Source organism: Sordaria macrospora, chromosome 1, assembly GCF_033870435.1.
Source record: "Sordaria macrospora chromosome 1, complete sequence".
NCBI classification, from domain to species: domain Eukaryota; kingdom Fungi; phylum Ascomycota; class Sordariomycetes; order Sordariales; family Sordariaceae; genus Sordaria; species Sordaria macrospora.
In genome coordinates, this window is record NC_089371.1 from 8,145,766 (window position 1) to 8,169,181 (window position 23,416).

A 23,416-nucleotide genomic window follows, 5' to 3' on the forward strand; every position below is an offset into this window, starting at 1 on the left:
TCGGAGGTCAGAGAAGCGAGTTGATGAGTTTGGTGGTCCCTGTACTCTATGTTGTACTTTTCGAGATAGAGTGCAAAGTTGAAGATGGAAGAGGAAGGAAGTCAGGCATGCAAGACGCGTCTGGGAAGCTTTAGCGCGTCCAATGCACTTAACATCCCTGCGGGATCCGCTAACTCCCGCTTGAGCCCCCCACAGTTGCGTTGACGGCGCCAAGAACGAGCCCCTGAAAGCGGCTGCCTTTTAGGGCCACCAATCAGATCAGATTCTCCGGTCAACAACGACGACGTCTTGTCTTCACTCAAAAGCCAACTCGATCCATATTCGCCTGAATTTCTCGCAAACCTCATCATATACATACCTGTTATCGTTAATGCTCGTTGGTTATCTTCGACGCGACATGACGGGTACTCGTACGCCATATTCTTTCGCGGTTCCAACTTCCAAATCCGAAGATCAGATGCAAACAACATCACAAGAACGACAGGACGGCAGCCACCCTTAGGACGGATGACGTTGTCGATTACAGCCAGACATTTCGGATGCAGTGGAGTTTGGGAGAGTTGAATGCGTACCCCATCTGGAGGCGACAACTCCAAGCGGCTCTGGATTTCTGCCTGCTTCCATTTCAAACGCCAGTTCTTCTCTCGTTGGACAAGGTCAAGGAATCACTTTCCGTTTTCGGTCTGATGTTGGCTCTTGCAAGAAGTCTGAACCTTGAGCCGTTGAGATACGATGAGGGCGTTCACTTTCATATGTTCCATTCCATGACGTTGGAGACAGTTCTCTCTAATTCCTAACTCCTGTTTCCATTCTTCGCCGATTGTTCTGTTCTTCTATCTTATATAGGAAACTGGCGATTCTCGTTAATGCTCCAGCATTTTCTGCCATTTTCCCGATCCTTCAGTCATATTACTTTTCTTCTGTCTGCTCCTCAGGTCATTGGAGTGGAAGGCCTTGTCCGAATTCTTTGTGACCTAACAATGGTTTTATATCAGAGTGACTGAGCTTCACCTCGATCAGGCCGTGTTCGTTCCGGCATTAGTGCAGTAAGAGAAGCTCTTTTATCCCTAACCTAAGGCGTTTCGGCCACCAAAAAAAGGCATCTGTCACTGTGCTACTGCCTTAATATACACGCCCTTAACGGTTCATCTGAGAGCTGTACCAGGAGCGCAGACAGTTGTTAAAAGGATCCCTCGAGAGTTATCACGAAGCCTCCCGGACCATCAAACATGGATATATCATTCTCAGATCATGATTCGCACATCTGCAAAGGAACTTTGAACGTGGTCGTGCCACGACATCTGCTGGATGTATTGTTTGTCTGTGGCACCCTTGTGTGCTTGAGACTGAAGTCTTGGGCAAATGATTTTCAAAATACTGTTATCATATCGTATGTCCAAGTCCAGACATGCGAGCATATGTTAAGCTATATCTGTTGACTGTGCCTTCCAATAGTTCTACTTCAAATGGTCGGGACAACTGACCTCAGACCTCCTTGATGTCTTCTTCGTTAGAGAAATCAGTCGCAACCATCCGCTTCTCTCTTCCAGTATTTATGCTAACTACAGTGCAGAGAAACAATACCGGAAAGAGGAGACTCAGGCTCTTACTGGAGGCTCTCAAGGCAAGAAGACACTGCAATTCATGGGTTTACTTCATCCTGTCCCTTAGGTCTTTTCAACCCACAAGTTGTTTGGTTTGTCTTCCGCTCAGCAAACCGAGGCCGAGGGAAAGAGATAAAAGCTCCCGTTAAACCGAGAGCTTAAATATTTTGACTTTCATCCTCCTCCTTTCCCTTCCTCTGCAAAGGCTACACAAAGGCGGACATTCCCTAGTCTCTGCCTGCTTCAAAGCAATTATTTCCATCTCAACTTGCCAGCAGCAGTGGTGGATCCTGTGATCGAGGATAAATCATCTTCTATATATGGATAGCTCCTTCACACCCCAGCTACAAAGCTTGCAACTCCATGCCCAACTTCAACCTGGAAATCACAACAGTTCCAGCCAAAGCTTCTACTTGTTGCTATAATTCCCACGCTCCTGTCACATCCGTCAGGCTCAGGAAGAGACTGTATCGCGGTTTCCAGACTTATCACCGCAGTTGCCACCTACAGTACAGATTACCTACCTATCTACATCACACCAAAGGTGCCTGTATTACCGGTACGTACGCCATTTATGGAGTGAGAGCAAACCCACCGCCGACTCTCGCCTCGTTGTTCCTGCTAGTTCAAATGGCCTTACGGGTACGCAGAAGCTGCCCTGCTCTTTCCCTTTCAAAAAACTCTACCCCAGGTGACGCAATTCACTACTTCTCCTGTTCGATCGCCCTTTCCGGTTCCAAGGATAATGACGAGTCCTGCTCGGCCTGCTACCGGGCAAGTATCCTTGTCTGGAGTGCCGTGGTTATGCTCTTTTCTCCCGGCCATCACTTGATTCAAGAGATCTAACAAGTAGCGTTTGTCCAGACTGGTTACATCAAGTTTGCTCTTGCGATCGAGTATCTTGACATTTGCTGTTAAGTTTCACTCAGACTGCGACTCGTCGAGCCAAGAACGAATATCTACCACGATTTACGGACAACGGCATCAGGTTGCTAGACGCTGCGCATTCGGCCAGAAACACCACAGCATCAAAACTCAATTCCAGAAAGACAAGAGCTTAGGTTGTATCCGGTTGTGAATCTCTCGTAGGGTAAGAGCTACCCATGTTCCCGCAGTCACATGTGGATCTTCCTATGTCCCACTTCGGGTACCTTAGACAGTCGTCACTTGCTCCTTCCCTAATTTGCCCATGCCCTCCCCTCGAAGTGACCGTCAAAGCAGCCAGCGTCCAGTGAGGCAGTTGCAGTTGCCTCCAGCTATCAGGTTTTCAGTTCGGGGCCGAGTAGCGCATCGAGCATTGTGTGCTTGGTCGGACACAAGATCAAATTTGCGCCTTGTTGCGTTCTTAAAGACCCCCTCATCTTCCTTTTCCCCCGCCATCTTCCTCCTTCTCTTCTTCTGTTCATCATAATCTTTGGTGTCTCCACCACCACCACCACCACCATCACCACAACCACTGCCACTGACACTGGTCTTTGACATCGTCGTCATCTTCGTCGTCGTCATCTTCGTCGTCGTCGTCCAGCCTCTTCACACGTTGCTGTTCTTACTTTCCCCCTCTTCTTCCACGTCCTCTTAACACTCCACTTGTCGGCCCGCACACTACTTTACGCGTTCGACGACCCTTGTCGCGCTTGTTGTTTCAACTCGACCTCACCACCCTCCCCAGGCGTACCGAGCTAACAAACAAACCAGTATTGGACTTTCTGACTCTGCTGTCTCACCTCCAGTCTCGCTGTTACGTCACCAAACGACAGATTTCCTGAGCAGATCCAAAAGACACAACACTCAAGCCGAAGCCATCATGTCGCAGAATACTGGACTACTACAGGTCTTCTCTCGCTCGGGGACTTCATCGTCCTCCCAGCGTAGCGGTCAAGGGCCAGAATCTTTTGGCATTCAGGTGAGTACCTCTCAGCTCTCCTTTGCCTCCATGCCGCATATGCTAATACCACCCTCCGCAGATGGAGTTGCTTGTCCCAACCCGTGGTTTTCGCATTGTGGACGACCAGGACCGAGAGCTCAAGACAATCGTGGAGCAGATTGAATATCAACACGGTGTCAGGATTCGCCTCAGCGGACAGGAAGATCCCATCCTGATCTCCGCTGCTTCTCCCAAGGAGGCTAGGGAGGCCATGAGCTCCATCTTGAAGAGCTTGGTACTCCGTGAGGGTCATGCGACAGTCTGGCAAGATTCAATCCTCATCGCTCCACCCAGAGGCGACCGGCGCGCCGTACGGATTCTTCTCCAGGAGGGCCCTGGAACCACATGGTTCAGACCAGCCGCGGCGCCCACTGGCTCTGGCGAAGTGGCTGATGCTTTGGCAGTCAAAGCTTACAAGCGCAACCTCACTGCTGCAATGGTCCGCGTGGGTGACGGCCTGAGGTATTCTCCCAACAGAATGCGTATGCGCATCGGCTTCGGCAAACTCTTCTTCAAAGAACGCAAGAAGGGTACTACGAGCTATACGCTCGATGAGTTCTCGAAACTGGCTCGCAGGGTGAACAACAGAGGAACGTCCTACATGGAGATGAGGTACGTACATACCATAACTTCTTCTCCTTCTGTTCTCCCCTTCTGTCTTTTTTCTGTCTTGCTTGCCTTCCTTGGGATTATTCCTAACAATGCTCAGACTGGGTGGTGAATCAATGCGCGAGCAGATCCAACAAGCTTTCTCCCTCGATGCTGATTTTGGAGACCCCCAAGGCAAAGAGGACTCTGTAATTGTAACAGTAAAGAATGTCAACCTCGAAGTGAGCGTCGATGGGACCCAAGATGGTCGTTTAACTTTGGGCGCATTGAACGTTTTCCATCGAGAAAAGAGCCACCGAAGCGTCGATCTCGCCACGGCATGTCCAGATAAGTAAGTCGCACATCCTCGTCTCAGTGTCTTCCTCATTTTCTTCTTGATCTCATGGCAATACTAACACCCGACGTCCCAGGAAACATGATTGGGTCTTGAAAGTCGAGTCTCCCATCGATGAGACCGACAGTAAGCTTCCACTCGACCAGCGTACACTCAACAACGGTATCAAGATTCGCCGCAACCCCAACACCAACTGTATCGAGCCCCACATTGCAGCGTCCTTTGCCCAGACAAACCATATCGAGGCTCTCATTGGTAAAACGACCTGGTCCTATTTTCTCAACAAGGAATACATCGTAGAGATTTCGCTTTACCAACAGTGGAGCACTTTGTCGGCAGGCGCCAAAAGTCAGCAGCCGGTCGCTGGTGTGAGCGTCGCGATGTATCGACCCGAGTGGAGTGATAGTATGGCCAAGGCTGACGTCTCGGCCGGACCACGGCCCTGGGAGACGTTTCCCAAGCAGTTTTTCGATTCTTCAAGGTCGTCCACTGATCCCACTACAGGTCTTGACCCGGTTGCTGCCTTGTTGCACTGGGTTGGGAAGGTTCAGACGTTGTTGGATACGATTGTGTAGATAACCCTGGGTTGACTGCATTTGCATGGGTGGAAATTAGCGATGTGAAATACCAAAAGCTGGAATGGTGGTCATAGCGAATGTTTGGCTGCTAAGCTCACGGCCATGGAGGGTTTCTTCAAATATATTGGTGCGATGGTATGGTAATCGTTAACGGGGTCAACGCGTGTGCAAGTAGATAAGGGCTGTCATCAAGGGCCATACAGTAGCTTTAGTTGGTTTCATTTTTTTTTTCTTGACTCGCTCAATCACACAATGACAAGTCAAATTCTCCTTTATGCCTGTGCGGATGCAGGTCCAGCTCCTTGTGCCATCTTCTGCCTCAAGACTGAAAGGTGATTCTTGTTAGTAATACTGCCAGGATCGCAACAAATGGAAGAGAGGAGAATGCCGTACCTTCTTCCACTACGCGGAGGTTGTTAGTCTTCCCCTGGACAATAGATTCCAGGTTCTGAATGTTGGCGCCAAGTTCCTTGACCTTGGCATCGTAGAACTCAGTGGCACTTTTGGTGTCCTGGACGCTTCCAGTCAGTGCCATGTAGGGTCATGATGGCGGGGAGACGTACCTTTTCAACGTAGAACCCAGTACCGACATCAACAATTACGCGGTCGGGGTTGGAAAGCTTGCCCTTGACATAGAGGGAGTTGGTAAGGGGGACGAGGATGTCTTTCTTGTCTGTTGAGAGGGGTCTTGTTAGCGGTGACTATGACTGAAGGGTAGACGTTTGTCTTGGTTTGGGCAGCGATGAAGGGAATGGAATTAGGGGAGGGGTGTGGTGGAATAGGAGAGAGGACGAGGGGCAGTTATAAGGGGGGAGGAACGGGAGTCGTGGGACGTGGGGAGGTGGTGGACGGTGGCAACACCATGAGATGAGTACATGGGAGCAAAGGGCGTGTGGACGTTTGTTGATGATGTAAGTGAGGTGATGAATCAAATCCGAGGAAGGGGTAAGGGGCGAAGAGACGAAGCCACGGAGAGGTGAATTGGTTGTCAAGTGGGTGGGAGCTTGACATAACCCATCCCCAGCCCCATCGCCATCGCCATCGCCATCTCCATCCTCTTTGCCCATCTCCCATCCCAAAGCTCTCAATCTCATTCTCACAACTCCATCATGCATCCGACCCTACTCTCATCCACCACCGCCAACACCAAGACGAAAGAAGCAGCTAGGCAAAAAAAAAACAGGGGAGGTAAGAAGAGGAAGTAAACGCACCATCAAAAGAACTGCTCCCTGTCTGCACAATCCGCAAGCACTCCTTGAACTTGGCCTGCGCCGCAGCCAGCTGCGTGTACGAGGCCGTCAGGTGCTCGACCTCCTCATCCAGCTGCTTCTTGACGGCGGTGAGTTGTTGAGCGCTGAGGCTCTCGATGTTGACTGGGACGTCATATTAGTGTTGGTCCATAGAAAGTGAAGATGAGAGGGTGAAGTAGGTAGGAGGAGGGGGTGGACGGAAAGGGGCAGGGGGTAGGGGGTAAAGGTTAGATAGAGCTGCCCGAGCTTGAGCTTGAGCTTGAGCAGCTATGGAGGGGGATGAAGCTTGAATGGAAACGTAGTTGAAAGGGACGGGGAGATATGCTTACCTCCTTCTTGTTTGCCGGACATGATTGTTTTTTCTTTTGACGTCGAAAACAAGTGGAAATAGTTCGATGTAGGTTGGTTTGGTCAGTGAATGAAGCGTTGTTCTTCAGATGTCAAGTCGTCGTTTGAATGATGGAGGTTCCAGAGTCAATCGGGGGCGGCCACGAGGACCGGTCGGCGCGGCAGCAACGATGGACGGGACGGGATGGAGGTGGTTGCCCCGCTATGAGAGCAGCTCTGTGGGGCAGAATTTTGCGGGCTTCCAGGGGTTCACTTTCTGTTTCGCTGCAGGCGGGGTGGCATGCCCCCCGGGATCCTAGTAAACAGTGACTTCACTTTCTCCTGACAGCCACTTCAGCTTCTTTTCCACGACAACATTCATCGAGGAGCAAAGAGTACAGATTGGGACCTTTTGATCTGAGAGTAAAACACGGCGTCGCGGCTTAATTGATCTACCGAGAAATTTCACGGGAAGCGGCAATTCACCCTTTCGTTCTCTTCGAGACCTCTCGCCAAGTCGCCACTGTCACTGGCCCTTCAACATTTCCGCACAACAGAACCGTCACCCTAGCAACCTCCAACAGAACTCTCTGTTTCACTTCATCAACAACCCCAACTTCAACCATCCGGATCACCACCATCATGGCCTCCGCAAACCCACCTCCGATCCCCAAAACCCGCACCAGCGGCAGTCCCGGCCTCGACCATGGCCGCACCGTCTTCTCCACCGAGCGCTTCGGCGCCGGCGAAACCATCGCCATCCTTGAAAACCCTCTGCTCGCTCTCCCCGACGACGCCAACATGCGTACAACCTGCAACTACTGCCTCTACGTCAGTGGCACGATCGAGTTCGAGGGCGACGTGAAAGCCGGGCCGCGGACGTGCAAGGCGTGCACGGGCTGCAAGGCAGCCGTGTACTGCAACGCCGAGTGCCAGCGGCAGCACTGGAAGCTGGTGCACAAGGCCGAGTGCAAGATGTTCAAGCGGATCCGGGAGCGGACGGGCAAAGATTGGGTGCCGACGCCCGTGAGGGCGGTGGCGCAGGTCATGTTGTTGTTGAAGGCTGGGGATGAGGAGGTTACTAAGGCGTTTGGGCCGGGGGGCACGTTAGAGAGTAATGTGGAGGGGTTCAAGACTGATGAGGAGCTGTGGAAGGATTTTGAGTTGCAGGCGACGGGTGCGGTGGTTTATGCGGGTTTGTTGCAGAGTGATGAGACGTTGAAGCAGGCTATGGAGGTTTTGTGCAAGGTAAGTTTGACTTTGGAGTGTGGGAGTCTGTGTAAACTCAAGGGGTGGTGTAAACTAACTGGTGCGGCGGTTAGATCCAAACGAATGCGTTCAACAGGTTTGATGCCGACACCGGACAGGCTGGTATCTATCTTCACCCTAGTCTTTCTATGGTGAATCACTCTTGCGTGCCAAACGCGTACATCACCTTCGAGAAGCGCAAAGCTTTTCTCAAAGCGGAACGGGATATCGAACCGGGCGACGAGATTCTGATTTCATACATCGGTATGGCAAACCCTAACTTTCGAAATAAACTTTCCACTTCTAACTCTATCAACCAGATCACACAGCCCCTCGCCGCGCAAGGCAAGAGTCACTTCGACTCTACCACTTCCAGTGCAACTGTGTTCGCTGCAAAGACGACTTAAATGTCTACGAAGTGATCCAGGCTTGCGGAGTCTCTCCAGGTGTCAAATGGTTGAATTCCGCCACTTTCCAGCCCGATGTCGCCAGCCTGATTCCTGCTTACATTGAAAGGTCAAAGAAAGTACTAAAATCGAAGATCGAGGAAATACACTGGAAGTGTATGGAGCTGACGGTAATGGGTCAAGGGGATCCCATTGACCTTGCTCGAGCCAAGTGGAAGCTTTGCAAACCTCTTATCGACGCTCAGTTGTGGGCTATCGATCCCCTTCCTGCCACAATTCTCAACCTAGCTACCATGTGGGGATCTAACCGCACCACGTTGGCCAAGGCGCTTCCTCTGCACTGCTTCCTTGCCGTGGAATCCTGGCCCTTCAAGTATCCCGAATCATTCGCGCCATTCAGGGTCAAAACGTTGATGACAATTGCAAAGCTCTTGTCCGCGGCTGGAGATCTGACCTATAGCGGCGATCTTGCTCGGTATTGCGACCACGAGGGTGTTATTGGGGTTCTGGCAACGGTCGACATTGTTTCTCTCACCGAGGTGATTCTCCGACTCGTCAGACAGAACGGTGTAATAGGAGGTGTGGCATCGTGGGATGTCATGTTCGGAACCCAAGAAATGTTGCGTGACATCGGAGATCTGCAGGACCGCGACGAAAATGAGGCCGCTATGGTCAAGCATTGGGCAAACGACTTGCAAGATCCTGCGAGCAAGGCTTTCTGGGAAGACGTTGTGCTGAAGCCGATCAAACAGCTCGCGAGTTTCGCGATCGAGATTATCGAGGCTGAGCTGGGAGACAACAAAAGCCTGGCTCGCAAGTGAGTCCGGAATGGAAGCCCGACTAGTTGCTCCTTCCGTGGCCAGGCTCCCCGTTCTTGATTGATGCCTTTGGCAGGCGAAGTCGAGGACCCTGGCGCCTTTCCGCCAGTCTGCTTCCTGGTCCACCGTATTTGGCCGAGCCCAACAGGCTATCAATCAAGGAGGGGCTTTTATGAGCTGAACGACTAAAACGCACTGAAGCAACAGGCAACTTTGCCACGATGTCTGCCTTAGAAAGGCCAGCCTCAGACGATGTCCGTTTCCGAGATGCAGAAGACCTGGAGATGCACTGCGACATATCTCCTGCTTCGGAAGCTTGTGATGCCTTTTGCCTTTCGGCAGTTTGCTGGTCAGTCTCGACCCGTCCCATCCTCCCCTTGAGAATCTCGAACTCCATCTGCAGGGTTTCGACATGGCTAGCACGATTGCCTATCTTGGCGATGCTACTTGTGAGGATATCCAGCTCCCTCGACGGAAAACTCCGTTCTGTATTGTAAGAGCGTGTGTTGTCCAACAGCTGTCTCAAGTCCACAGTTTCCGTACGATGGGTTGCAATCTCGTTCGCATAATCTGTAACAGGGACGCTGTTATTTGCTTTTGGCGTTAAGATATTGATCTGGTTTTGGAGGTCAGAGACCTGGGACCTAAGGTCCGTGAGCTCTTGTTGCACTTGATTTGTGGACTCTGTCGCTTCGTTATGTGTCTGGCTGGGTTCCGAAGAAACAAAATCGAGCCGTCCGTTGAGCAAGGTGATTTGTCGATGTTAAACATTCTTCAGATTGTGGACCTCGATCTTGAAGGATGCCAGATCATCAAAGCCTTTTCTGACCTCCAGGATGCAGTTCTCAACTGTGGTCTCGAGGAGTTTGGTAAGAGATTCTCTGGCGCCATCGACCGCCTTTTCCACAGTGTTGGCAATGCTGGGAGTATTGCTGTCGGTCTGATTAACACGCGGTCATTGGCTGGCAACCTCATTCTCCAGGGGGGGGGGAATGTCGATAAATTTAGGCAATCTCAGCCGAGCAACACCCTGTGCTCCCTGGTTCTCGGTCGACCCGACTTTGCTGGTTATCGCCGGCTTGTTGTAGCTGAGGAAGCGTACGATAGCACACTTTACTCTGTCGCCTGCGTCGTTGGACAGGATGACTGAGGTAGCTCGAAATATAATCGGAGTCCTACAAAACCTTGTTAGCCATCACTCATGGTATCTTTGCCATTAATCATATCCAACTTACTCGTGTAGCACATAATGTACTGGCGTCTTGAAATACTTGACACCAACGGATGCGGAACAACTGACACAAAATACACCTTGCCGTCTACTACAAGACTTGATTGTAAGAACCAATGTCAAATACGAAGAGTTGGGAAGTTAGGGGACTTTACCAATTTTCAGACACTGTTCCACGATGTCCGTCGAATATTTCTCCGTCGCAGACAATTTACAGATTGTCGTCCGATCTGATGATGGGGCTGAATCCCTTCTCATTGACTTGCATCCACAGGTTGATGAACTTGCCTATGGTGTTCCGGCATTTCTTGCAACGGCAGACCACCAGCTCCATGGTGAGATGTAAATATCGAGGCCGATGGAGAGCAGAGTGTTTCGAAGGAATTCACAAGTAGGGGATTAAGAAGGAGAATATAGCGTATGGCGATGCCTTGCGCGTCAGGATCTCAGAATCGCAGGGCGAAGAAGTCGGAGTTAGATCACGCAAACTGTTGGTTGACTCAGAGCCAAAAAGAACTTGAAATCAAGACCACTCGAATGGTGACTGTAATTCTTGAATTAAAATCACACCAGGTTTGTGGGAAATTTCGTGCTCTGCACTCTCAATGTAGGAAGCAGCAAATCGTGTAGGCACATGTATAAGTTACTTGTATTTCGTACCTCGCAGAAACGGTCTTGGCAGGGACCAAAAGTGGCAGACGCCACCCTCTTGGACGACAAGATGTGGCTTTGCTCTAAAAGGCACAGTAAATCCGGCCACAATTAAGTGCTAAAGTGGGGCTCTGCCCGCAACGACGGCCGGTGACTCGCTCCAGGCTCCAGCAGTTTTATGCCTGGGGTTGGCAGGCACGAACAAGGGTCTTCATTTTGGTTTGATCCAACTGCAGCGACTTCAACTTCAGACGTGCACTTCCATAATTTACCCAATTTAAAACTTGGACATTTCCGTCTCACTTTTACTCCCCAATCAACTCTCTTTCACCGTCTTCATCGCCGTTGCACTTCCGTGGATATTTCCAGTCACACTCCCCTCAGAGGAAGCGCATTCATCATGGGCAAGAAAAAGAACAAGAGCAAAGGTCAGCGCGGCGTTGCGGCTGCCTTGGCCACCTTTCAGGGCGACTCTATGGCCATTGATACCGAAAACACCAACATTCAGCTTTCAACTGCTCCGACAGACGGTGAATTGACGCCAACTGCATCATCAGGCAGTCTTAAACGCCCATGCCCCGAAGATGAGAATGAGGACGGCGGAGGTTGGCAGACCATCGAAAACGGCCGGCCAGTAAAGAAGTTGAAGAAGATTCCTGGCCAAGAATCAAAACGCTATCCTGGCATCCATTTCTCGACCCAGGCCAGGCTTTTCTCCAAGATCAACGTTTCTTCTCTGCGCGATCTGATCCTGTACATCTTCGCCGATGGTGCTGCTCCGCAATGGGTGTCCGTTAAGCATCGCCCTGAGTTCAGAAAGATCGTGGCTATCATGGTACCCGGCCTCGATGAGGCCATGTTCAAGAAGGGTCTCGACTTTTCCGCCTACACTGGACCCCCGCCTGGTCAAGCGACCTCTGGGGGCGCGCCTGATCCTGATGAGTACTATCCACGCGAGCTCAAGAAGGAGCTGCTGCCCGAAGTACTGCAGCCCTTCGCCGAAATGTTCCCGCATTTGTGGCCTGTAAAAGCTCCAGGTGACGACAAGTATGGCAAGTTGCATTCGCCGATGCAGGCAATGCTTACGGCTCCCGTCCCGAAGAACAAGGGAGTTGGAGTCCAGCCCGTATCCGAACCCAACGGCTGGAAGAGCCAACGAACACGCATCACCGAGTTCTTGGCCAGCAACGAGGAGCTGATGGAGAACGGCTTCCCCGTCCACCCAGCTATGCTTAAGCCAGGGGAGAAGAGAGATAATTTCAAGGACCGCGAAGGCTGGGTACACACCAGAGTTGAGAACCTTGAGGATGGAAAGGTTCCCGAGGGAGACGTGCAGCAGGGCAGTGTTACCGCAGGCCGGGAAGTCTACGCCCTCGATTGCGAGATGTGTGTGACCGGAGAGGCCGAGTATTCACTTACCAGAATCAGCTTGGTTGCTTGGGACGGCAGCGTTGTTCTCGACGAACTCGTCAAGCCGGACAAGCCTATCATTGACTATGTGACACGGTTCTCAGGTATCACCAAAGAGATGATCGACCCCGTTAACACGACATTGAAGGATATCCAGGCCCGCTTGCTCGACATTCTTGGCCCCAAGTCGATTCTTCTCGGTCACTCGCTTGACTCTGATCTTAAGGCTCTTAAGCTGGCTCACCCCTTTATCGTCGACACCTCGCTTCTCTTCCCCCACCCTCGCGGCTTCCCCCTCAAGCAATCGCTGAAGTACCTCGCACAAAAGTTCCTCAACCGCGAAGTTCAAAAGGCCGGTGAGGCTGGACATGACAGTATCGAAGACGCCAAGACATGTCTCGACCTGGTCAAGAGGAAGTGCGAGAAGGGCAAGGCATGGGGCGCCGGAGAGAGCCAAGGCGAGAACCTCTTCAAGCGCCTCGCTCGCGCTGGCACAGCATACCGCTCTACCGCTGGTCCGGAGGCTACGGGCGGCGCTCCCGTTGGCAAGACCAGCGCGGCTGTTGACTGGGGTGATGTAAGCAGGAGCGCCGGCAACGCCGCCACTGTCAGCATCTCCTGCAAGTCCGATGCGGAGGTTGAAGCCGGTATCATCCGCGCGGTCAAGGGCGATCCCGACGGCCTCGAAGTCCCCGGCGGCGGCGTTGACTTCGTCTGGGCGCGCATGCGTGAGCTCGAGGCTCTACAAGGGTGGTGGAACCGCAACAAGCTCGTGGCCGAGGATGCCGGCGGCCCGCCAGCTGAGAAGAAGGAGGGAGACGAAGAGGATGAGGAAGAGAAGGAAGATACCGTATCACCCCTAGAAACCTGCCTCAAGACGCTCGGCGAGCGTCTGAAGCGCATCTACGACAACCTCCCGCCTTGCACGGCCTTCATCGTCTACACCGGCACCGGCGACCCGCGTGAGATGAGCCGGCTGCAGGCCATGCAGGCCCAGTTCAAGAAGGAGTACAACACGCCTGGCTCTAAGTGGGACCAGCTTAGTGTGCAATGGACGGACAGAGAGGATCAGGCGCTGCGTCAGGCCCTGAAGGTGGCGAGGAGCGGCATTGGCTTTATTGGAGTCAAATAGGCTCTGTGCCCTGGGCCTCCTCCTCCGGGTGGACGCTGGAGGGAGCGGAACGTATACCCGTGGGTTGTGGATTTGGGGCTGTTGGTGCGGTGAAAAACGGTTATGGATGGCAGCGAATACATATACATTAGGTGGCATCAAAGCGGCATAGGTATCTCGACATTGCTTGGTGTGATAGCAATGGCTCTATCATATCCCAAAAGACATACATTGGACGGTGCGGATTCTACGAACATCATCTCGCTATGGTTACAGGCTCGGGCATAGCGATAGAAATATCAGCGTCTTCAAGTTTTGGCATCCATCATACCTGATCTGATTCAAAGTCTAGCAGGACGCATGCTTTTGACCAATGCAGCCATTCATTTGTATTGTGATGATTACTTACCGTCCATGATAATCACAGGGTAAAAAGGACTCCAGAACCATGGGTAGCATAACGACCAACGTAAGGCAACGTAAAGGCAAGTTATAGCAATGCATATACTTCGTGAAACCCTATGTACTGACGGTATTTATGTTGTTTGTGAACGACATGAAATGCGCTTTTTCGCCGCTCACTTTCTTCCTTTTCTCTCCGATATCAAGACTGCAAGACTAAGACAACAAAACACCCAGCAAATGCAAAACTAACCCAAAAAGACAACCAAGCATCCATCTTCGAATTTTCCGTCTCCCGGCCTCCTCAAGTCATTAACAACCCATCAACAACTCATCCGTGTAGCTATGTTTCGCTCCGTTAAGTAGACTACTTGATACACTTATTCTAGTAAATGTCCTGGCGATCGACAAAACTCCTCCCCATTCGTCAGGCCGTGAAATTCAGCCCATGCCTGACGAACTTGATCATCATCCGCACAGCATAGTGTTTTTCCACTCGACACAGTACTCGACGACGACGCACTGCTACTCGACACATACCCCTCATCAATGTCCTTGTCGTCGTTGTCGTCGTCCTTCTCCCACCACCGCGTCTCCTGTCCCTGGTGTTCCTGAGACAGCTCGTCTACAACGGCATCACCGCTATCATCATAATAAACATCCTGTTGTCCCCCATAATGATACCAATTCAGCGACGGCTGCAGCTCTTGTGCTTCTTCTTGTTCTTCTTCTAGTTTCAGTTCTCTGTTTCTCTAAAAGTCAAACTCACCACGGAAGATCTCCGGATCCACACCCGTGGTAACCTTCTCCGCCAGATCCCTGCGTCCCATCTGGGTGAACACGCGACGGAGGGTATCGTAGAGGGTGGTGCTCCTGTTCTGCGTCATCATGTTGTCGATGCGGGAGTCGCTATCGCCCGCGTTACCGCCCAACAGCTCACGCGCCTTCTCACGCCCGCTCTTCTCGACGGACTTGTGCATGTCCAGCGCGGCGAGCAAGTGGCCGGCGGCTTCGGCGTGGCAGCCAATGTTGATACACGAGACGCCGAGGTTGTAGCGGGCGCGGACAAAGTTGGGGTGGATGGCGAGGGCCTTTTCGTAGGCGGCGATGGCCTCCTCGGAGCGGCCGCTGTTGGCCAGGGTGGCGCCGAGACGGTTCCAGAGCAGGTGGATCTGCTCGCGCTGGTTGGAGGTGCCGAGCTCGGTGGAGTGCAGGGCGGCCTGGAAGCAGTCGACCGCCTTATCGTAGTCCTCGGCGCCGTAGAACAGGACGCCCAGGCCGACCTGCACGTCGGGGTCCATGTGGTCGCCATCGGGAGCGAGGCGGGCCGCCTCGAGGAAGAGGTTGGTGACGCGCTCGTGAAGTTGGGCGCGGTCGGTGAAGCCCATGTCGGCGGCCGAGGAGAGGTTCTGGGGCGAGATGACGCTGGGGTACCTGGTCGACAGCCAGCGCTCGAGCGTGCGGTAGGCGGTGCTGTCGTAGCCCTCGTTGGTGTAGGAGACGGCCAGGCCCATCATGGCGGAGAGGTTGTTAGGATCGAGCTTCATGGCGCGCTCGAGAGCCCGGATAGCGGCCTCTTCCTTCTCGTTCTGGGCTTGTGCCTGTCCGAGGTAGACCCAGGCCTCGGTATGGTCGGGGTTCTTCTGGACCGCAGCCTCGAAGGCGAGGGCAGCTAGCGACAGGTTTCCACCCTCCTTCATGATGCGAATACCCTCTTCGAATGGGTTTGGTGTCTCCCGGAAGAAGTTATCTTCCTCGAAGAGGTACTCTTGCACGATAGGATCCGCGCCAAGTCTGCCGTTCAGCGTCCAGTCTTCCTTCTCCAGGTTCTCACTATCGAACTTGGCGAAGTCGTCCTGGACATCGATCTCGTCCAACTCCTTCATAGCGTCTCTTTCGGCCTGGATACCGCGCCAGATCGATTCGAGATCCCCGGCGCCGGTCTCAGAGTGAAGCAGCGCCTCGTCCATCTTGTTGAGCTCGGGCTCCATGGCACGGGCCTCATCACCAGTAATCTCCAACTGAGCAAAGTGCTCCTCCCACTTGTTCTGGTCGAGCTCAACAACCTTGCCCTTGCCCTTGCCCTCAGCCTGTAGTGGCTGCTGGTGCATGTTGTGCATCTGAGGGCCGTGCATGCCGACCATAGGCTGATACATGGGTCGCTGCATCATGTTATAGTTCATATTGCCCATACCCATCATGCCACCGCCCATCATGCGCTGAGCCGGCATCTGGCTGGCGGTGGCCGGCGCCGCCTGGGGGTGCATTTGCTGGAACTTGGAGAACTCATCGGCGCTGAACTGGGTTCCGGGCGGCGCATTGAAGGCAGCTTCCATAGCCGCCTGTGTGTTGTGGAAGTCCTTAGCCCATGCTGGCGAGGCGTTCTGGGCGCGCATGTGGACGCCTTGTGCCGCCGGGTCGAGGTGGAGCATGTGTCCTTGTTCGAGAGGCATATGAGCCATCTCCGGGGTTTGGTTTAGGAATCCGTTCACCATCTGTTTTAGGGGGTCATCATGTTAGCCAAGAGCGCACGTTCCGCCGTCAACAATGTCCATAAGGAAATCTTACCTCATCTTGCCCAGGGCCGCGGTTGGTACTCCGGAAGCCACCAGCCACGGCATTGGGACCTCTGTTGACGAGCCGGTCATGTTGGAGGCTCTTGTCGTCTCCAACGTGCTTGGTGAACTGGCTGAGCGGGTTACCCGCCGTCGAGCACTCGGCTCCTCCCATGAAAGACATTTTGAAGATACTGAATATGGAAGTCGGTTATAATAATGTGACAATGGTGATGTTTCGGCGAGGTTGACAAGCCGAGGACGGGAGACGAAATGCGCGGGCTCTTGACACTTCTTTGTAGGTGAAGTGGAGCGGGATATGCGTTCGACTGTTGGGAAAGCAGCGGCTCGCGCTGTATTGTAGAGGCGGCTAGAAGTGGCGGTAGCTATGAGGTAGTCTTTTGCGCAACGGCAAGAAAGGATGACTCTTGGGTTGAAAGAGGAAGAAAAACGTGGAAGCAACAGAGAACAGACAAGCCAGGCACGTGGGCTTGTGGAGTTAATTAGTGATCAAGCGGCGGTGTCCAGCTGAAGTTGTTCCAAGTGGAAGGAAGGAAAGAAGTTGACCGACTCCGAGGGATGTGGGTGTGGCAGGTGTGCTGTCTTGTAAGTAGCGGATGCACGGTGTCGATGGGTCCATGCCCGTAGTGGATGGCAGCAGCGTAGTTAGAAATCGGGCTCTGCATGCAACCTTGGGCGCCAAAAGCTCAGGGGCACGAGGGGGGCACCACCTGTACGCCACCTGAACTGTTGGAAATGCCGAGGCAGCCAGCCAGCCAGACAACCATTCAGTGCCCACCAACCGCGCTCTTGTGCTCTTTGGGCTTTTGGCAGTTGCCGGTGGCCGGCCACTCGTTGGCCGCGGCTACCGACCCCGCCAATGGAGTCTTGTCAACCACACCTCAGCCGAACCCCAGCCCGGCCCGTGGAGAACACCCCCGCCCCCGGACCCATCTTTGATCCCTTCGTTCCAAACGACAGCCGAGAACTATCGGACGACAGAGAGTGCGGCGGCGGAAGTCATGCTCACATGCCGGCAGCACGGCAATGCACATTCAAGATGAAAAAGTGATGAAGAAAAGGGAACGACGCATTCAAAGCTCTTTTTCACGTCACTCAAATGGCATGCAGAACGCAAAAGAATGCAGAGAAATATTGCACAAAGACCACCCAATCTCTATTCGTACATATGTACAGCCTGATATAACCAACAAAATATGGTAAACGAAAACAACTAGTCGCAGTAAGAAGAAAGAAGAGAAGATTTTGTCGTACTTGTACAGGTATCATTGCAAAAGCAAAAAGGTCAGGATGATGTACGCAGAGTGATCGTACTGCAAAGGCGCCACAACACCAATCCCACAGTTTCCCAATCCCAATGTGCCCCAGTTTTGGCAACATTTGTCAAAGAAACACAACCGGCTTTTTTTTTTTTAAAACCGAACTTGCCCAGTTTTGCCCTCCATTACATCCGTTTCCCATCCTCTTCACCCAGTCATGTCGTAAACGATTGCATGCCCTCTAATTGCGGCTTGCTAGTTTAGAACTCAGTGGACTCGCCCTGGTCACGACGGTTGTAGTTGCGGTTGCCGCCCTCGCGGTTGTAGCTGCGCTGACCACCCTCACGGTTGCCGTAGCTGCGGTTGCCACCCTCGCGGTTGAAGCTGCGGTTACCACCGTCACGGTTACCGTAGCTGCGGTTGCCGCCCTCACGGTTGTAGCTGCGGTTACCGCCGTCACGGTTATACTCGCGGCGCTCGCCGTTGTTCTCACGGGGCTGGCGAGGAGTGGAGGGCTGGGCATAGTCGAGCTTGACGGTACGCTCACCGAGCTGGACACCCTGGAGCTTCTCCAAGGCGTTAACGGCAGCCTCGACATCGACGAAGTCGGCATGGGCAAAGCCACGAGGCCAGCCGGTAGCACGGTCAACGGCGACGCGGACGTCCTTGAGACCGTCAATGCCGATAAAGATGTTGTTCAGCTCGGCATCGGTGGTCTCGTAGGGGATGTTGCCGATGAAGAGGCAGGAAGAAGGCTCGCCGTTGGCACCGCCGCGGGGGGCCCTCTCCTTGCGGGGCTCGACGCTAATGCGGCGACCGTGCCAGAAAGAGCCGTCGACCTGGGAGCAGGCCTCCTCGAGGGCCTCCTTGGTGGCAAAGGTAACGAAACCGTAACTGTAGGACACCATCTGTTAGCAGAATTCAACGTGATATGTAGAAAGGATTCCAAACTTACCCCTTGCTCAAACCGCGGGCATCCTTGGCGAGGAAAACGTCGGTGACATCGCCGAACTTCTCGAAAGCGCCCTTGAGGTGCTCCTCAGTAGCATCGAAGACGATGTTGCGGACGAAAGCGGTGTGGGCGGGACTGGAGTTCTGCTTGACGGCAGCCTCCTCGGTAGCAGCGGGGGCAGTCTCGGTCTCGGTCTGCTCGGTCTGCTCGGTCTGGGTAGTCTCCTCGGTGTTGAGGACACGGGGGGACTGAGAGAAGAAGCGGATAGCCTGGATTCTGCTGGAGACAAGAGCAGTGCGGGCAACGCTGGCGGAGAAGGAGGCAGCAGGAGCCTGGGTGGTGATGGCCCTCGAAGCAGAGAGGGCAGATCTGATAGCGGCGCGACGGATGGACTGCATTTTGAAAAATATGAGGGTGAGGATGTGAATGGATGGATGGATGGATGGATGGATGGGCAAAAAAAGGGTTGTTGTGAAAAGAGGAATCGGGAGACAGAAGGAAGGCCTTTGCCAGAAGTTGACTTTTCTTCTAACGCCCCGCGTCAGAATGGACACTCCACTTTATGGTTGGAGTGCTCCTCCCATCCGTTTTTTACAAGCAGGGTTCCCTAAGGGACGAGGAGCTGGATAATCGATTGGCTAGCCGCCTTGGGAAAAGTCGCGTTTACGATAAGCTTATCGAACCCTGCGCATGCGTGCGTCAGCACAATAGCATAAAACACCAAAATGGTTCTTATCGGTCGGACGCAGGTTTGTATGCGGAGGACCGACTTGAGATTCACGCTCTGCAATACGTTCAAATCGAGTATCGTTTCGAAATCCGAAAGTCTAGAACTAATGCTCCCTTCATCAATTCGCAGGACACTTCCAGAAGTTGGCCCCATGTCTGCCATGTTCCGCTCTGTTCCCACCCCTACGTCAGGTTCATCCAAACTGACCGGACTCCCCCCGGTACCTGAGCACGTCGTATCCGCCATACTCCAACTCGCCATCATCGGTTTCCAATGGATTTCAACCGTCGACCGACTGCATCAAACCACCTCCATATCTAATCTCCATTCTGAAAAACAGCTCGCAAGTCCTGCCTGCCGCCGACGCTGCTGATGGTTGGCCTTCTCGATTTCCGCAAATGATGATGCCGAGAGGATCTAGAGGCCGAACTGGGCCCTGGTGTTCTTGAGCCCGAACCGACTGAGTGGTTTCGATTTGACGCAGTCTTGTCAGACTCTACGCTTCTGGGGATCGCAGTCAGGTTTCGGAGAGTTCCTGATTGCTTGATGGTGGTACCTCGACCCAACTCGACCGGATGGGATCTGAGGGGGTCGAATTCGAGGGACATGCCATGTCGCGAAGCTACCGGCTCCGGCTCCGTGATGATGATCTTGATGTTGTTTGTCTTCTCAAGATTACCCCCGCGGCTTGTACCAAGTTTCCGTTCCTTGTCTTTCTCAGCTATGTACTGCTGCTCACTGCTATAGTCCAGCAGTCTCTCCTCGTCCGCCGCATTTGCGGGTAGGATGGTGGTCGAAGAGGCCCAGAATGGCCGATTCCGATTGTTACGGAAGTCCTTCGCCGGTGCAAAACGCATGTTGGGGGATACGTATTCGGTTGACGGCGAGTTGGAGGTATTGATGGTGTAGCTCGACGGACTCGATTGCCCATCCTCCTGATTCTCAAGATCGTGATCCTGACGAGCTTGATGTATCCTGCTGTACACAATGTAGCAAATAGCTAACAGCAAGATCATCGATCCGGATATCGAAACGACAAGCGCTGGTCGTAGAGGTCCCCGATGTTGGGCAGAGTAGACGATCGAGAAAATAATCAGCGAGGTTGTGAACGAAGCCAGGGAGATTAGAAGCACGACCTCAATCTTGGAAAAGGGGCGATGGCCGCCGATTTGTCGATATCCTTTCGCCAGGTACGAGATTCCAACCATTATGAGAAGGCATATCAGGGTCCTGGTTCATCTGGGAAACGAGAGGATCGACTGGCGGGAAGTAGTCATTTTGATTGTCGAGTGTCCGGAGTTGGGACAACGAGTGTTATAACCCCTAAATGGGCATGTTCACCAGGCCTCCAACAAACCCGTGAGACCGCGAGACAGTGCCATGGGGGTGGCATGGGAGGTTATACCCTCGGGCCAAGCGCGAGTGTGCTGCAAAGAGCGATCATTTACCTTTCCCACCGGATGAAAATGAGCAAATGACAACAATAACCCGGAGCAACCACATGGGCCATGTTGGTGCCATAGGGCTGTGCGGTTCTTTGTCATGGGACCAATAGGAAGTATCGCACGTGCCGCGGTGCCAACTGCGCCTTTGGTTTGCGGTACACTCCCGGACTTGAGCGCGATCTTTCATACTTCAGCTTCATGGCTCATACCAACGACAATCCAGTGAAGGTCGTTGGGTTGGGGCGCCATGCTGACCGGTTGTGTGCTCTTTCAAGAACGGATGGTTGGACACTGTCGCCCCTACTACGAGCTTTCACCACCATCTTTCTGGTTGGTTTGTTATTCCAGAAATCCCCGGGAAAGGATCCAATGACGGACATGACCCATTTCGGGATTCCGCTTACACTACACACCTCCGAAAGGCAACGTCAAAGCTACTGCGGACCGCGCTCACGCTCCGGAAGGTCAGCACACCATAACCGTTGCGACCGCTTCATGTGCCTTTTAGGGCTGTGCATGACGATATCATCTTGGTAGTGAGATATGTTCGATGAGTCAACGAACACCTATTCCTGATAGGTGTTGATCCGGCTTCAACCCCCATCAACTCCGTAGTTAACGTCCCGGGCCATGCCACATTGTTCGGAGTGTATATATAAGCCTCTGGCTTATCTTGCTATCCACCGGGACTTGACCAAGCTTAGACTACGTATGAAGCGCCAACGGACAATCATCACTCATCCGCTAAGAAAAGCTTCCCGGGAGGCCTTCCATTTCCAGAATTCGATCTTTCACACCAAACCAGTCCTTCTCCGGCTCGCAGACACTCCCGATATCCGAGCCCCCCTGGCATTCCATGGAGTCACGTCCGAGTTGACGAAAGGTGCGCAAGATACCTCAACTCCAATTAACCAACAACTCATCTTAGGACCTTCCGATCAATTTCAGACCCCCTCTTGTCATTGAGGCATCTCGAACAGAGCTAAACCCTAACCCTAGCCAACCCAACTTTCTCTTCGGTCTCATTCAAACGGCGGGAATGCCAAGACAAACTATCGGCTCCGAAGGCTCCACCGCGACTACCTTGGTGCGGACACGTTGGCAGTTACAATATAAGGAGATCACGATGAGCTTACCTTCAACAAGGAAGCAAACAAGTAAAACCATAAAATGCGCCAATGGTCTAGTGGTTAGGATTCAACCCTTCCAAGGTTGAGGGGGGGGTTCGATTCCCTCTTGGCGCAACTTTTTTCCTACTTTTTTTTCTGTTTTTGTCCTTATGAATACAGTAGTGATGTCGTCAGTTAATGTTAGTGTGATGGCAATCGTTTCTTTTCCTCTCTTTCTTCGATCTCGCTAGCCACAGGTATTTATCCTACTCCCTTTCTCGAGACAGCCTTTGCCGAAACATGGAAAACCACGTTCGAAATCTGGGTAGCTTCCTTCAGACATACGACGAACATGCTTCTATGCACGAAGAACAAGTTATTTCTTTTCCTCTCGAAATACGCATCTCGGACTTAGAATAACGCTATGAGAGCTTACAGACCTACCTTTGGACACTCGGAGAGTATCACCGCCATCCCAACATTTACATTACTACCTAATTTTTCATCACCCGTCTCAAAGTCACGGACCGCAAAACTAGGTAGGTGAGTCACTTACTTAATCTGGTCACGTTTTATCGTGCGTTCTATGTTGTCTGGGATGTATGTTGTCTGGGATGTATGTTGTCTGGGATGTATGTTTTGTCTTGCTGCTTGCTGCAAAGAACGATCAAGGAAACTCTCGTGGTCACGGCACCTATGCGGCTATGCATGTTCTGTTTCTTCGCCAGAGGTAGACATGATATACAGTCACGCGAAGAGACACGAGATTAGCTACTAGCTAGGTAGTGCCATGTAGGTAGGTGTAGTTCGTAAAATACACAAATTCCCCTCTTCTCATCATCCAGCCCATTGTGCAAATTTTCTAGTGTGCTCCAGTCCCTGTTTTGAGCTTCCAGTCCGGAATCGCTGAGTTTTGAACGATACCATGGCCTTCGGATCTCTTACTTCTCTTTTGTTATCATTTGTCAAAAGATTTTACGTGCGAGAGCAACCGTAAAAACGAACAAGAACCTGGAAGCGAATGGAAAGGAAGATTGAGAAAAATGTCGGAGTGAACATTGAGATTTCGAGCCCGAGCTGAACCTGGCCCAACATAAGCACCAGTGGTAACGATAACGGTAACGGGAACATCAATAGCAACTACCTGTACAGAAGATAGGCACCCCTGTGTACCGTGGCCATGGTAACAGGAATGTTAGGAGCAAACTACCGTATAATGTCACAGCGTCACGTCATCTACGTCGTCTACGTCACGAAGGGTGTCTCGACGCGTGTGGTTATCCGGTTGTGTGGTGTTGTCGTGGTCCAGTTGCCTGTTCTGAAGTCGGCTTTCTGTTTTGTATCTGCCCACCTACCGTATGGAAGGAAAGGGTGGTACTAAACAGGGTTGAACAGGACATCATGGTGAATATCAGTGACAAGAATGTATCCCGCAAAAGGG

The 23,416-nt window shown here is 52.5% G+C and overlaps 6 protein-coding genes and 1 non-coding gene across 7 annotated transcripts; 4 read left to right on the forward strand and 3 right to left on the reverse strand.

Annotated features, from left to right (window-relative positions):
• Nucleotides 1-3,408: 3,408 nt before the first annotated feature.
• SMAC4_00486 (uncharacterized protein) lies at nucleotides 3,409-5,046 on the forward strand (the record flags this gene model as incomplete). The annotated part of the gene is made up of 4 exons (XM_003351890.1): nucleotides 3,409-3,507; nucleotides 3,569-4,140; nucleotides 4,238-4,468; nucleotides 4,548-5,046. The coding sequence occupies 4 exons, from the start codon at nucleotides 3,409-3,411 to the stop codon at nucleotides 5,044-5,046; spliced, it is 1,401 nt and encodes a 466-aa protein (XP_003351938.1).
• Nucleotides 5,047-5,245: 199 nt separating this feature from the next.
• SMAC4_00487 (uncharacterized protein) lies at nucleotides 5,246-6,802 on the reverse strand. Its single transcript, XM_003351891.2, has 5 exons — nucleotides 6,629-6,802; nucleotides 6,261-6,422; nucleotides 5,613-5,722; nucleotides 5,443-5,560; nucleotides 5,246-5,374 (listed from the first exon to the last, which is right to left on the reverse strand). The coding sequence occupies exons 1-5, from the start codon at nucleotides 6,648-6,650 to the stop codon at nucleotides 5,322-5,324; spliced, it is 465 nt and encodes a 154-aa protein (XP_003351939.1). The 5' UTR covers nucleotides 6,651-6,802; the 3' UTR covers nucleotides 5,246-5,321.
• Nucleotides 6,803-6,998: 196 nt separating this feature from the next.
• On the forward strand, nucleotides 6,999-9,102 carry SMAC4_00488 (uncharacterized protein; the record flags this gene model as incomplete). The annotated part of the gene is made up of 3 exons (XM_066089436.1): nucleotides 6,999-7,874; nucleotides 7,949-8,138; nucleotides 8,195-9,102. Exons 1-3 carry the CDS (start codon nucleotides 7,269-7,271, stop codon nucleotides 9,100-9,102), a joined length of 1,704 nt encoding a protein of 567 aa, XP_065945882.1. The 5' UTR covers nucleotides 6,999-7,268.
• Nucleotides 9,103-11,381: 2,279 nt separating this feature from the next.
• SMAC4_00489 (uncharacterized protein) lies at nucleotides 11,382-13,815 on the forward strand (the record flags this gene model as incomplete). Its single annotated transcript, XM_003351893.2, has 1 exon — nucleotides 11,382-13,815. The coding sequence occupies one exon, from the start codon at nucleotides 11,382-11,384 to the stop codon at nucleotides 13,521-13,523; it is 2,142 nt and encodes a 713-aa protein (XP_003351941.2). The 3' UTR covers nucleotides 13,524-13,815.
• A 172-nt stretch (nucleotides 13,816-13,987) lies between these two features.
• Nucleotides 13,988-17,045, reverse strand: SMAC4_00490 (uncharacterized protein). The gene is made up of 2 exons (XM_066089437.1): nucleotides 16,473-17,045; nucleotides 13,988-16,399 (listed from the first exon to the last, which is right to left on the reverse strand). Exons 1-2 carry the CDS (start codon nucleotides 16,641-16,643, stop codon nucleotides 14,657-14,659), a joined length of 1,914 nt encoding a protein of 637 aa, XP_065945883.1. The 5' UTR covers nucleotides 16,644-17,045; the 3' UTR covers nucleotides 13,988-14,656.
• Nucleotides 17,046-17,897: 852 nt separating this feature from the next.
• On the reverse strand, nucleotides 17,898-20,683 carry SMAC4_00491 (uncharacterized protein). The gene is made up of 3 exons (XM_066089438.1): nucleotides 19,760-20,683; nucleotides 18,695-19,083; nucleotides 17,898-18,633 (listed from the first exon to the last, which is right to left on the reverse strand). Exons 1-3 carry the CDS (start codon nucleotides 20,627-20,629, stop codon nucleotides 18,000-18,002), a joined length of 1,893 nt encoding a protein of 630 aa, XP_065945884.1. The 5' UTR covers nucleotides 20,630-20,683; the 3' UTR covers nucleotides 17,898-17,999.
• A 1,355-nt stretch (nucleotides 20,684-22,038) lies between these two features.
• Nucleotides 22,039-22,110, forward strand: SMAC4_13141. Its single transcript has one exon. It is a non-coding gene; the product is annotated as a tRNA-Gly (tRNA).
• Nucleotides 22,111-23,416: the final 1,306 nt, after the last annotated feature.